The following is a 15,007-nucleotide window of genomic DNA, read 5'->3' as shown; positions in this document are numbered from 1 at the left end:
GAGTAACTTCTACCGTAATTGAAGTTTGCATTGGAAAATATGTAAGGGAAAAATTACGTTCATTCATCAGAAATTAGATTATGTTTCTTAAAATATGACTTTTCTTATTCTATTTAACAAGTTAAGCTGGCTAAACTTTAATAAAAACTATAATCTTCCGACGCTCGAATCCCAGCAGTTACACTAAATACACCTGTAATAGGAACTGCAATATAGCTTGCTCTGCTTTTAATCAACAGGCCCCGGTTCAAAGGTAAACTGGGTAAAGGGAAAGATTTTGCTTTCCATCACAAGAATCTAAGAGGGAATTTTGAAGCAGGGCCTAATCAGGTTGACTCCATATGAAGACACTTTAATTATCCAGTGGTATAATTAAGTTCAATTATAGATAGATTCACAAGCATTATTTAACGGAATTTTGACTTCAAGTTTTGAACATGAATGAAATATTAAAGTGCTAAATATGTAAGATTACCTATAGAAAAGGTAGAGCCATCAATTTTGGCAAAGTTATTTCTACAAACTTGTAAAGAGATTTGATTATACTTCATTCAAGGAGGCCATAAATAAAAAATTGCTAATTCATTCCTGTTTCTGCTTTAACGTCTACAGTTATGGGAGTATTAGAACTACGTTCAGGGTCCTTACTTTAGGCTTTAACTGTTTTAAGTTCTATATCTAATTCATTTATTCACAAATGTTGGAAATATGCCTTACACAGGCCTCCCAGCAGGACATTGAAAAAGTATAGGACAGTTCGGTTTCTACAATAAAATATTACGCTTTGAAGCACAGATATTATATATATTATATATATATATATATATATATTATATATTATATATATATATATATATATATATATATATATATATATATATATATATACACCGGGTGATTCAATAAGAACGTACCAGGCCTATATCGCAGCTAATACTGCACGTAGAGCCTTCAAACAAAAAAATTGCATTACCAAATCGTATGTGTAGAATGCAATAAAAATAGTAGCGAGACCAGTGGCGTCTTGTTAATACCTCCAACGGGGGTCATCTGCAAAATTTGACATGGAAACAGGGGTTGGTTGTGCCTCCATTGAAGCAAGCGCACAATGGGAGAAACGTCGAGAGGAAACGCCTTGGCATATTTCTTCCTCGTTGGCAGCAACACGGTCGCATTACTAGGTGAAAGGCAGATGCGCATTACTAGGTGAAAGGCAGATGGTGCGAGGGTGTTTCCTCTCGACGTCTCTCCCATTGTGCGCTTGTTTCAATGGAGGCACAACCAATCCTCGTTTCCATGTCAAATTTTGCAGATGACTCCCTTTGGAGATATTCACGATACGCCACTGGTGTCGCTACTATTTTTATTGCATTCTACACATACGATTTGGTAGTACAATTGTTTGACGGCTCTATGTGCATTATTAGCTGAGATAAAGGCCTGCTACGGGTAGTCAGATACAAGCCTGCAACAACGCTTCTAGCGGCTAAATGGGAAAGGATATGACAAAGTTTGTCCTCTAAAAGTTGCATGACATTTAATGTCCTTTCGAACGATTCCAACAGTTATACCACTTTCCATTGCAAATTTTGAAGTTGCTCCCCGTTGGAGGTATTCACGAGACGCCACTGGTCTCGGCACTATTTTTATTGCATTCTACACATACGATTTGGTATTGCAATTTTTTGTTTGAAGGCTCTACGAGCAGTATTAGCTGCGATATAGGCCTGGTACGTTCTTATTGAATCACCCGGTATATATAAATGTATTGAAAGAAAAGGCCACCCTTCACCCGGCAACCTTCCAAGACTTTTCCAGTATTCATTACAGATTTTCCAGGGTATCAACAATTTTGACTACAATGCACAAACACAAATTAGTAATGCAACTGAAATTATTTTTCTAAGGATACCACCTTTCCATACATTCTGATTTACACTGTTTACGTTACTTTTTCTTTTATAATTTTTGTACAAACAAGACACTGAAAATGGTAAAAACATTAAAAAATGCAACTTCAATAATATTAGAATTTAGAACATATTCGCACTATTTCAGAAAAAAAAGTTAACTCTTATTTCTAGGATTACCAAGGCATTTAACACTTTTTACATGTCGTTATTTATACATAATTTTGAACACGCAAAAATATTAAGTATTTCTCTATCTTCCTAATATCCTTTTAGTTCTTTTATTTACAGACGAACTTCATTCTTCATTACTTTGTATCTTTCTAATGAAAAAAGAAAACTGATAACTTATTTCTCTGTAATGAAATATTTGAATTTAATTAAACATTGAATTATTTGATCAACGTATTTCATTCTAAAATAATGTAACAGTATTTCATTCATCATAGCTCTGCAGATAATATATACACTTCTATCAACTGTTATACAACATAAATTTCAGGACATTTCCAGTTCATAAATAATTTACAGGATTTTCAGAATTTTCCTGGTTTCCGTAACTTTTCCAGGGCGTTTCCCCGACACACTTATTTCTAGGCTTTTCAGCAAGCGTGTAGGAACCCTACATATTATGTACAGCAATACTGGAAGGCGTTGGAATATGTTGGTGAATACCAACACCTCCATGCCTAGCCAATACTGCTGCACACACTGCTGAAAGAAAATGCTAACACAGCTTGCGTTAGAAGAAACAGCATAGCAAGGTTCCTCAGCTAAGCTTCATTGGAGAAGACTAAACACATAGGAAACAAAGAAAAAAAGAATGGACATTGAAGGATAGGAAAAAATAAAATAAAAATAGCGAGGATTAGTGACTAGTCCCTCAGAAAAAAGAAAAGCTAAGATACATTTAGCACATTGCTAATATGTAGCAATTTAGCCCTTGGTCTGTACTTTTAATAATTCAACGACATTTGAATCATTGTCGACACCACAATTTCATTTGAAACGACACCACAATTTCACTATACTACAGTGCTATAAATGGAATTCCGTCATTAGACTAGCTCTGGTTTCTAACAACCTTCGTATCTGAAGTTTACAATATTTAACGTAGCTTAAGAATAGTGGTACTAGTAGTATAATATTACTGTCATGCTTAATAAAAGTATTCAGATAATTTATTTGTAATAAATATATAAAAAAAATATACTATGTAATTCATAACCAGAAATTTGGATATTTAAATAAAATCAGAGGAATACAGAAATGGTATAAACAAATAACATATTGAAAATGAAAGTTAAAGCCTCTAAGTATAAGTATAGAGCTCGAGAACCACTAGTTATTCAATCTATCTCCGCTCAGACTTGCTTCGATTTCTGGATTTCTTTCAGGCCTCAGCATCGTCATTTGGACAACGGCTTACTCTCCAGGAGTAACGCAAGTTTACCGTATCATTATTCCTCATTAGATATTTTAATTTGTGATTAGGCTTATTGTGACTGGATGTTTCCCGATAGGCATTCATTGTATTATTATACATTTCATTTTTTTTTATAATAAATAAGATATACCACTATACTTCCAATTGTCTCTTGAATTTGTAAATGACATGTAATTTAGAATCATGTAAATTTTATTGTGTAGTGACAGAATGTTCAAGTTGCTAAAGACATAAAGCTATAATGAATATATTCATTGTTAAAATGCCTTTGTTATAAAACATTCTAGCTCCTTCATTGTTTTTGTATAATCAATTAAGTTTGTCAAATATTTCTAGCTAGAATCTTCACCTTATCATTTCTTATCATTAAATTATAATACTCTCATTTTATAAGATACGATACGTATCTATTGTTTATTAAACAACACGTCTCACTTCTATGCCAATGACATAAAATTTGATAACTGAGTAAGAATATAAATTATTTATACTATTGTGTTACGTAATTATGGATGGTACTTTCTGTAAAATGGAGAAAACAAATATGAATTACTTTTAAATAAAATATCGTAAAAATAATTATAAGGTATATATAAGGCATAAAAAGTATTGAGCTTCTCACGCCCCTGATGAAGTTAGTATCCTAAATCTCAGGGTATGAGTAGCAGTGGGTTAGACTTAACGTCATTAGACATTGGACAGTGAGACTAATGTATGTGAGCTAAATTTTTCAATTTTATTTCGGTAAAGGTGAAAATGCTGTGTAGAAATTTTGCTGTTCATGGGCAAGATAAGCTATCAAAAGCAAGTCACAAAAATCTTTCAGCCGCTTTCATTTTCGAAATTTCGATGTCAAAGTGGGTGACCAACCATAGCAGAAGCGGATGATACTCTGGCAAAGGTCGAATAAGACTGGCATGACAATTACCAGTGTTAAATCATTTAGAGAAAGCTGGCTAAAAAGAATCTTTATGTTTGGGTGCCAAATGACCCGACTCAACATTTACTCGATCGAATTTCCATCTACAAATGTATTGAGACACAACGAACTAGAGCCATTTATGAATGGGTTGATCACAAGTGATGGAAAATGGATAACCTTCGACAACAAATGTGCGAAAAAGGTCGTGGTCGAAGCGAGAAGTTCCACAGTGTGCAAAACACACATTGACGCCCAGAAAGGTTATGCTGTGTTCGTGGGACTGAGATGGTATCGTACATCACAAGCTTCTACTACTGGGCAGAACAATAGATTCAGACCTGTACTGTCGACAGTTAGCACAAGTGCATCTAAACAAGTCAAACGAAAGAACTGGTCAACAGTGTTGTACACCACGATGACAATGCCAAACTATACAACTTTAAGAAGTCAGAAATTGGGAATTTTAATACAAAGCTCTCCGAATAGTGTTGTTAGTTTCAAAAAAAGGTCAGCAAAAACCACATGTCAATTATTTGATCCGAAATCAGAAGTCCTACAACGACGTGTTTAGTGCTGCCGGAAAACATGGCAGGTCATCGAACAAATTTGTGCATATGGGTTCTAATATTCTTTATTTTACATTAATCTGGACGTCCTTTAGAAATTTCGAAAATTCCTCTCATAGAAAGTTCTATAATATTGAGATTTACCATTATTCACCAAGTATCGAATGTGGCGATTCGCTTAAATTTGAAGACTTGAAATTATTTATATAAAATCTTAAAAATGGAACGCATGTTTCAGTCTTTTCGAAAATTCCGATCCTAAAGAGGCGAAGGAGTGGGTGGGTCATTTCTGTAACATCGAAATTTCCTTTCATTGAAAAAGTGGCCAATGTAAGGAATCAGTGAAAATTGCTACATGAACTGAAACAAGGAAATACGTATTTGACAGTGCGAAAATTCCACTTCCAAAACGGAGCAGGGGGACAAATTCTAGCAAAGGATCTCCTACTATTTGAGAAAATGCTTAAAGTAAGGATTTCCTTATGCTGGAAGTATGAAATTAGTTATAATAAGAGAACATCATTAAAAATAAGAACATATATTCAAGCTTCCGAAAACTCCGCACCTGAAGGAGATAAAGAGGGTCACACTGTGCTATTACATGAAAAAGAGAAGAATGACTCAGACGCCATGGTCATATAATAATATTTAGAAGAAAATCAAGCGAGGTAGAACAAACTGAAGTAAAATTGAATGGAAAGGCTATTCTTTTATCCTATTCCAACATTAATTTCTTTTAAAACATGTCACACCAGGAATAGCACCCGAAACTGTGGGCACTAACTATACGTTTACACGGGAGTGAAAAGTACTGTTATGTTCTTCTAAGAACAAAATTATAATAAATAATTAGCATCGCAAAATGGGTACTTACAATGGTTCCTTTGAAGTGACTAGGCCGTCGGTACCACGCTTCTGTTCCCGGGGCAGTTCCACACGGACAAAGATGATCCATAAGCCCATTGCAGTACAGGAAACATTTCTGAGAAAGCATTGCTTTTTGTTGAGCCTGAAGACGGATCTTCACCACATCTAGTGGCGTCACTAAAATAGATGACAAATTAATAGCCAGTAACAAAAAAGAATAACTATAAGGTTACATCTCGTGCCCCAACCTCCACTCGTGTATAAGCCCATTATCCTCAGTATTTCGATCCCCTCAGGATGGCCCCAGAGAGTTGAAATATTGTAACAATAATAAACAAGAATGGAAGTAACGGGTACAAGGTAAGATTGAGTTTTAAACTATACTCAAGAGTACTTCAGTACTAAACTGTCTTCAATATAACTGATCTTTATAAAGATTCGTCGAAAAATGAGGCTTCTCATGCTAGAGACTACCGATGATCAACAATACTGCCTGAGGGCAGTTCCAGCTGGTTTACCTAGAGAGCCATAATATGGATCAGAAGTAGAGCGAAGAATAATTTTGCTGTTAATTTGAGAGGGGTGCTGAAAATTAAGGAACTGGGGTGCACTCATATCAGTTTTCGATCTGTAACGCAGTCTATCGGCAATATTCTCCCTCCTCGTTAAAAACATTTTATCCTAATACCATATCCAATTTCTTTTCCTTTCTTATGAACTGCCGGACTTTAACATAGTCTACAACAGAACGTTCATTCGCTACTTTCGATTACTCATATAACTACGCACTACAAAATTTCTGGCTAAACAACCGTTAAATCTCTCAGTTTAACGTCCCACGGCACGATTATGCCCGTCGGGCTAAGAGACGGATGATTAAGGCGAGTGAATGATTATGGAAGAATTGGTGGAATGAGAATGAAGGAGGACATGGGAGTACTCCGAGAAAACCCATGAATACATTATCCGCCAAACTAACTTGACCGGGGATCGAACCCGGACACCATGCACCAGAGGTAAGTACTCTACTACTCTCTCTCGGGCAGAGAGAGAGATTGGGTTTGGGTGCATTACACTGCAATGTGAAATTCAGTAACGAATGTGCAATAAAGCATAGTACACTACAATCCAGCTGAATCAAATTTCTGTGTTAACTGAACCGCTAAAAAAGCACGAGTATTTAAAAACGCCAAGAATAAGTACAGTACTTGATTTGGTCTAAAAGTTATTGAGCTGAGCGAAGCGAAGCTCTTATACTCGGGTTAGCCGTTTGGTTGTCCGCGAACTCCTCCTAGACCGTTTGGCCGATCTCAAAGAAACTTAGCACGCTGATAGAGTATGTCGTGCTGAGTGACAACATAGGTCGAAATCAAAAATCCGATGTACCATCGAGGAATAATGACCGAAAAACGCTTCCTCCTAGACCGTTTGGCCGATCTCAAAGAAACTTAGCACGCTGATAGAGTATGTCGTGCTGAGTGACAACATAGGTCGAAATCAAAAATCCGATGTACCATCGAGGAATAATCACCGAAAAACGCTTGCATAGACTTAACACGGGGAAAAAGTTTTCACGCGACTTTTTTGTCAACAATTAAAAATGGCATTTATTATTGCATAATGGCCAGGAATGATTACGTAGTTTAAGCTCGCTCAGCTCATTTCATTGCAATCGGATACATCCATTGCATTCCTAGTTTAAAAAGTAAACAAACCGTTCCAATGCTTTGGTTGTACTCACCCCCCTCCCCAAACAGTATTTTAAGCACACACACTGTAAAGATAAACCTGCCAGTTGAGATTTACATACAAATTTACATTTCTATATACTTCTGTGACCTGGGGATAAACTCAAGAGTGATGATAGGCGACGAAAGAATTTGAGAACAGGAACAAGTGTCCGGAAGTGCGTCTTTTCGGACATTGAAACCACCGAAAATTCATCGCAACGGGGAAAAAAAGCGACCATAACTCGAGAATGAAATGGCAAATTAAGGTCCGGTCAAACGTACTATGAATAATTCGTACCTCAAATTTGATTATTGTAGGGGTGGATTGGACGCAGCAACCATCTAGTACACGTAAGTGGGTGTTTTTCGCATAAATGCACCGTGCAAATCTTGTCTGAAGAGACAACGGCAAGCTTTTACTTTTGACTAGGACAGTGACTGCAATCAATTCATCTGATCCGGTTTTCGGAGCAGTTTAGGAATAATTTCCCAAGAACGATTCAATTCATCAGAGCAGTCTAGGAATCAGTTACTAGAAACAGACAAGCTGTTACCAAGAACTCACTCTCCGACTACTCCGGAGAATAGAAACATCTCGGGTAACTGTTTGCCAAACTGCTTCGTAAACCAGTTCAGATAAATCAGTTCTTAAACAACCGTAATTTAAAAGCTCTGCAAAATGAGCACTTAAAAACCAACCACACTTTAAATGAAGCGAAAACCAGATTCTAAACTAAACTAATCCAAACTATCCATAATTTCTAACTACGATATTTCTCAGCTAAAAACTTAAAATGTAGAATGCTTATTTTCGAAAATATATGGGTAGCTTCCACCCCAACCCAGCCTAAAAAGCAGCTGGATAAAATGAACGCTATTAAAAGATTTCGTAATTAAAATCAATAAAATTATCAAAAAATAAACACTCACCGCTAATGATATAGAGATCCAGCATGGCACGGTAACAATCGAAAATACTCTTGAAGGAAATCATATTGATAAAAATTAAAAGGTCACCGGTAAAAATTAAAGGACGAAAGCCTATCTGATGTGCTAATTCCTTTATAGAGCTTTACGTATGAAACTTCCTACCCTTAGCTCGTAACGATGAAATTTCAACTTTTACCGACGTGACTTTCGTCAAACGTCGCCATGACGCCCAAGCCCCGTAAACTGACAATAGGAAATGGTAATAATCACTCGCATATTTGTGATTGTATGTATGCATTTACAATGCCATTTCAGACAACCCAATTTAAAATGTAATCAATTTAATATAACTATATAATACGCACGATAGAACACAAAAAGCGCTCTTCCTTTAACCATGCGACAGTCTACTTATTCTGACACAGCAGAAGACAGGCTATGTTTGCAACCATTGTATTGGCTAGCTGAAGGTCACGCGGACAACACTGGCTCCGTCCTCTCCGCTTGCACCGAAATACTGATTGATTCATTACTGTCGTGAGTGGGAGTCTGGGGGCGAAGCCTCCAGAGACCGTGAGGATTTTGAATTGAAAAGGCTAAATCGCTAGGAACAGTAGGAAGATAGTAAATACTGTACTTATATTCGCATCAAAGCAGAATTTCCCTTTTTTCCTTTTGTTTTTTCAAAATTTCCCGACCTTTCCATGTTTTCATGGTTTTCTAGGTGGGTACCCGCACGTACCTAGATGACGCTTGTCACACGATGAAGCGTGATTTCGAGTCAAACTGACCAGGAGGCAGGGCAACTTGCACCGCCGACTGGTGAGTACTGGCGAGACTATCCACGTCTACCCCTTTTAGGAACAAATGGTTCTTTGGAGATTAACTCATCGCAGACTCCCAACATTTCCTTTCAAATCGTAACCCATCCAGTCCTGCTGTATAAGCATGCTCTTCACTCCGTCTCATGACTCAGGTTCCGTGCGTCATCCAAACCACAAATAAAGCCGAACAAACAATAGTGAGGTTGGCGTCCAGACAAAGCAGTCCACATCCGAGGCTTATCTTTACACTGTCCTCGATCGCAGGTTTTCAATGCTGGGACATCAGCCCAACACAACTCAAACCTGGACGACCAGTGGCTGACTGCAGTCTCGAAGAACTGGGTAATGGAGGTGCCACATCCTGACGTACTAAATATCCCGTGACTACACTAAAAAACCTAAAAACTACAAGACTACGTAATTTTTATCTACTACAAAAGAACTACTTCAAAATAATGAAACTATAAGTATATAAAATCCGACTTCAATCACGAAACTGTAATCCTGACAAGATGACCTAGATACAATTTTAACACTATTTCTGAAATTACTACCTGCTTACACGTACGAACTACTGGATGTGTAACCTTGAACCACAGGCATTCACCTACTTTACAGAAATTTACTATATATATATATATCGTCCTCAGGAGAAACTTTTATTGCATTAGGGCAACATCCTTGTTCATGCAGAAATCCTCGTCAACCAAAAGCACCAGCAACAGAGTAGTCTGAATTGAGTTGTGAATAAACACTTTGCTTATTGAACTCAAACTGCTGGCCATGGGATTATTCCAACTGAAGTGCAACAGTATAGTCTCCAAACCACAGTAGAAAAGACTGCGGAATATCACAGACACTGTCCACTCAGACTTATTTCTAATATCCCACTGCTCATTAGAAGCATATGCCCTGCTAGGACATTTGGTGGCCCTGTCTCAGACCTTCCCGGGAGAAAAAGGAGTAACAGCGTACTCTGAATGTGACTCCCATGAGCAAGCTTGTCGCTGATCCAAGGCTTCAGAGAACTTCAAACACTACAAGGCTCCCATACGCAAATAACGCGTCATTCATCATTGGACAGAATTCAGAATAACTGGAATATGAAAAACTAATGTGAATCGTATCTTCAATACGCATGGATTTAATTATGAAGTAATCTTTCTAGTTCCAAGTAAGCAGTGATGCACACAGTTAACACTTAATTACTCTCAACACCATTCTGCATACACAAGGTTGAACAGATATGTGATCATTTGGTTGGTGGAATGTAAGCCCAATTCTTAAAGACAGAAAACTATGTATATATAACAAATGCCGAAAGCTACCTGGTTAATTAAGTTTGCACCATACGGAACAAGGATGTTATAAAATAGAGGATCTGCCCTTACGTATCTTCAGCATATGAACTCAGTGAAGCCAAAAAACAACCAAGCATCGTCTGAGCCGGCACGTCTGATTGGCTACTCTCGTTTCCGCCATGATTGTGGCTCGAAACAGTGCAATCTTAGTGGCGCGGAGTGGGCAGAGTAGGTCTGGCGAAACTGTGACGTATGGCTTCTCGATTTTGTTGTACGGGCAGATCCTCTATGCTATAATTTACTCTTCACCAAAAATTTACTATTCAATTGCTATGAATAATGGAAATATCATTGAGAACTGACGGTAGACTATTCCAAGAAACCAATTCAGGTAGAACAGTAACAATCAATTTTAAGATCTAAATCCCCCGCTCAAGAACCGAAAGAATACATCCAAGACAAATAATAAAACCACTACTATAAATCTAACAATGAAAAAATAACTGCAAAATAATAAACACTCACCACTAATTATAAATCAATCCAGCATGACGAAGAAAAATGAAATACATTTCACTAATAGTCATATGAGTCCACTGTTCCTTATCCAAACCCACGTACCCCTTCCAACAATCAGTGATAATAACGGAGTCAGGATGTACATGTTTAGAAATAATTTCTAAAAGGAAATCAGTACTGCGAAAGTTCTCGTTACACCCACTCAAAAATATTTCATTAGTTTCACGGCAAATACCATCGATTATCCACTTCTGACTATGGCGCATTCGACCGACATTAAATTTGTGTCTGCCGAACAAACTCTCGTCCACCTCAACTGTTACTACAATTCTCAATATTAATCCGTCCACATAATATCGCGAAACGATGAGAATTCACTTCAATATCACAAACATATTTGAACAAAAAAAAAAAAAAAAAAAAAAAAAAAAAAAAATAAAAAATAAAAAATCGAATACCGAAACAATATTAGAACAACGAAAGGGAATCGAAACGACGCATGTTCAACATACAACATTCGAAAATAGATCATCAGTCAGGAATATATAACCAATCAGCGACTTCAACATAACCAACCAACCACAGCACAGGTGACATCAGTGCCATCAACCGCTAATATATTACCGATAGCAAACAGATTATCTGTAGAAGCGTGAGTAGACCTTTTAGACCAAGATTTTTTCTAGACCTTTAATTTTGTTGAAGCAAAATTCATCAAAGTTAAAAATATATAAAAGTGAAATTATTGTTAGTTATACAGGGTGTCCGAGAAGTCCTTCCCTGATTACAGAAATTGATAACTCAGGCTAGAAATAAGATAGAAATATGAAATTGGTGTTGAATTGTTTACAAACTATAAAAGTTTTTGTCTGTGTTAGGTTTGTTCTGTTTTACCAAGTCTCAATTTTGTTTGTTTTAGGTTTGTAGTACGTAAGTAAGAAGCCCAAGAAGCCATGCCAACCAACCAGGAGAAGGGACAGTGTGTCCTGTGGTACCATGAGACACGATCACCAACCACGGTGCAGAGACAGTTCCAGACAACATTTGGGAGGACTCCACCTAATGTCAAGAGCATTAAAGCCTGGCATGAGAAGTTCAAGAACACAGGGTCGGTTGCTGACCTTCCGAGGTCTGGTCGACCAAGAACCTCAGCAGACACGGTGGATTGAATATAGCCTAGATGTGCTACGTGCTACCAAGGGTGCTCATGTGGAAGTGTACTGATGTGACCAAAACTTTTATAGTTTGTAAACAATTCAACACCAGTTTCATATTTCTATCTTATTTCTAGCCTGAGTTATCAATTTCTGTCATCAGGGAAGGACTTCTCGGACACCCTGTACATGTCTTTGAATCTTTCATATACGTTCTTGTAGCGTAGATAGTACTACGGCTTGAATTGATCACGTATCGTACACATACACAAAAAACATATTATATATCCTATATTATATATATATATATATATATATATATATATATATATATATATATATATATATATATATGAAAGGCAAAATTCCACGAATTTTTTTTAGCGACTTTTCACCCAAAATTGGAGTCATTTCATCTCCAATTTAGCGAATTTTTGTATCAACTTGTTGGCAACACTGCTTTGGCCCCGAGGGACAAATTTATATTACACGCTCCATTGGAAAGGATGTTATCTAGAATGTTGGGTTAGAGCTTGAGCGGGTTCTGTAAACTTTAACCCCGGGGGATAAACTTTATAATACACGCTCCAGTTTCTCTTTGTAGGTATCAGAAAGCACAAGTAATTTACATTTCTTACCGTAATTGTTTTTTTTTTCTTTTCTGAAATATTCTAATGTGTTGGTGAGCATGTTTTTGTTTTAAATATAGCGGTGTGTTTCTTCAGCCGAAAATAGTCCAAATGCGCAAGATCACTACCTACGCCATTGTATTACAACTGGAGCGGGCTTTGTAAAGTTCATCCCTAACCCGTTACTTATCGATGCACAGCTTGAGTGCGTATTGTAAAGTTTACACTACAGCTTTTATTGAAACAACATACTAGTATACAGAGAGATTCCGGTTATATCTCAAATACATTAATCCAGAATGCGTCTCAGTTAACCTCCATATAAGCAAAATGAGATACAACAAAATATTTAACTAAAAGAAAAGCCCAAGGGACAAATTCCACTTAACCTATAACTGCTGACCTACCAGGCTCCTACCAATACCCATTGGTTTCACAATAGTGGTATTACTGCACGAATAGATATATATTTTAAGGATAGGATCTCAAATCAATTTTTTCTGAACGAGTTTGTTAAAAGAATTAGTACATCCAAACTTTTGCAAACTAAAACTTAAAAATGTAGACAAAGCATTGTGAAGGATGTTACTAAATGCCTGTGCTCTTAATTTGTATTTATCATACAGTGGTTGAAGATCTGTGAAGGTTGTCTCACAATTACCATCCATAGGCAGCATCTCAATTACCCTCACTGATCCTCCATACAAATTGAGTAATACGCATAGATATTTACTACTCAGCTCGTATGAGAGAACTGAGTAACTAACAACTGACACCACGTGGCTCAAAACAAAACGTATAACTCCATGCTCCATGTTAGGGGTGGTACAGATTTTACTTTAAAAAAATAAAATCATTGAACCAAAGAAGCGAATTACTGTCGAATTAATTGCCTAAAGTAAAGTCTTTCCTTAAAACTGACGTACGTTATCGAAGACAAGGACTTCCGAACATTTCAACGATTACCAATAATGAGTGATGTTATGCACAGAACTATTTAACCGTGTGCTACTAGTAGTACAAACTTAACGGCACGCCTGAGGCCCGATGGCAAAATTATACTTCTGTTTATGAATGCTATCCTTGTTATATAACGGGTACGTAAGTCCAAAAATCAATGCTATTGCAACATGCTTCCTTGGCTCGAATCTTATTCGAGTAGGATTGAAGGAATAGACTTGCGTTTAACAAAGCATAAAAATTTAACTACAAACCTTTTCTTCTTTCAATGTAATAAAATTAAACGTAATCTTACAAATAACCTCAGAATTTATTTCCTAATTATGCTCAAGTTTCCTCCTAATAAAAAGAACTAAGTGTACACTCTCAATCAGGAAGAATAACCGTTAAAACTTATAATGGATTGAAATCACTTAAGAGCTTAGAAAATCTCTGACAAATTAGCTTGCTTGTAATTAAAATTCACCCAAAACACTTTTACAGGAAGCTAATGCTCTCCACTTAAATACTCGTGGAAATAAAAACCTTAGGATGCGGGGAAAAAAACTACAACTTCCCGACACACAAAATAAAATATATTATATACATATTTGTCTTCAAGCCAGAATGTTTTATAAAAAACTTACCCATCACCGAGGTCAGCAATGCTCCCGTGCATGATGCGAATACTTGCTGGACTGGCGTGATACGAAAACGTGGATCGTCTTCGTCAATATTATTTTGAGTTGCCATATTGACAACTATACGAAGGAACAATCAACCGATTTCTACGTTCATTATTTCCATATTTCTGAAGTTATATTATAAAAAGACACGGGTCAAATTTTATGGTTTTTTGAAACATGTGGCCTCTACGTCCCAACACACGCCGCCATGATTCACTAAAGGAGACTGTAACAGGCTAACAGCTGAATCGTGACTCGCTAGTGCTGCCAGATACTTTTATTGATCGATATTAGTGATCGTTGCCAGCACATATTTTCTTATCCACCACAAGGTTTGGGCTGAGCGACAGATGAAAACACCACTTGGGCTAAATAAATGTCAACGAGGCCCACCAGAAGTAATTGTAGTAAATTACAATTCTTTCATGATTTGTATATAAGCACAGCGTCCGGACTATACCTATGGTAGGAGACCAATATAAAGTATCTAACCGAGCAGGGGCAAGACAAAGTTTGTGGGATTGCAGGGGGGTGCTTAAACTTGACCAGCACTCATTATGTAACGGTTTGCGTCAATGAAACT

General features: G+C 36.9%; 1 protein-coding gene across 5 annotated transcripts in view; it reads right to left on the bottom strand.

The window, feature by feature from the left end:
- The window catches only part of LOC145678738 (mitochondrial glutathione transporter SLC25A40-like), a 61,477-nt gene extending 46,796 nt beyond the window's left edge, over positions 1-14,681 (bottom strand). For 2 of the 5 annotated variants that reach the window (XM_081749189.1, XM_081749193.1), the window contains exons 1-2: positions 14,386-14,681; positions 5,720-5,889 (exon numbers count right to left, since the gene is read on the bottom strand). In XM_081749189.1, coding sequence (XP_081605315.1) covers positions 5,720-5,889; positions 14,386-14,491 — 276 coding nt within the window. In that variant the 5' untranslated portion in view covers positions 14,492-14,681. Of the gene's footprint in view, positions 1-5,719; positions 5,890-8,372; positions 8,452-14,385 lie in introns of those variants that run through there. The other 3 variants (XM_081749190.1, XM_081749192.1, XM_081749191.1) reach the window with 2 other exon arrangements.
- Positions 14,682-15,007: the final 326 nt, after the last annotated feature.

This window comes from Thermobia domestica, chromosome 2 (genome assembly GCF_964235325.1).
Source record: "Thermobia domestica chromosome 2, izTheDome1.hap1.1, whole genome shotgun sequence".
In the NCBI taxonomy this organism is placed as follows: Eukaryota; Metazoa; Arthropoda; class Insecta; order Zygentoma; family Lepismatidae; genus Thermobia; species Thermobia domestica.
Note: the sequence above shows the minus strand (reverse complement) of the source record. Positions and strands in the feature narration are given on the sequence as shown.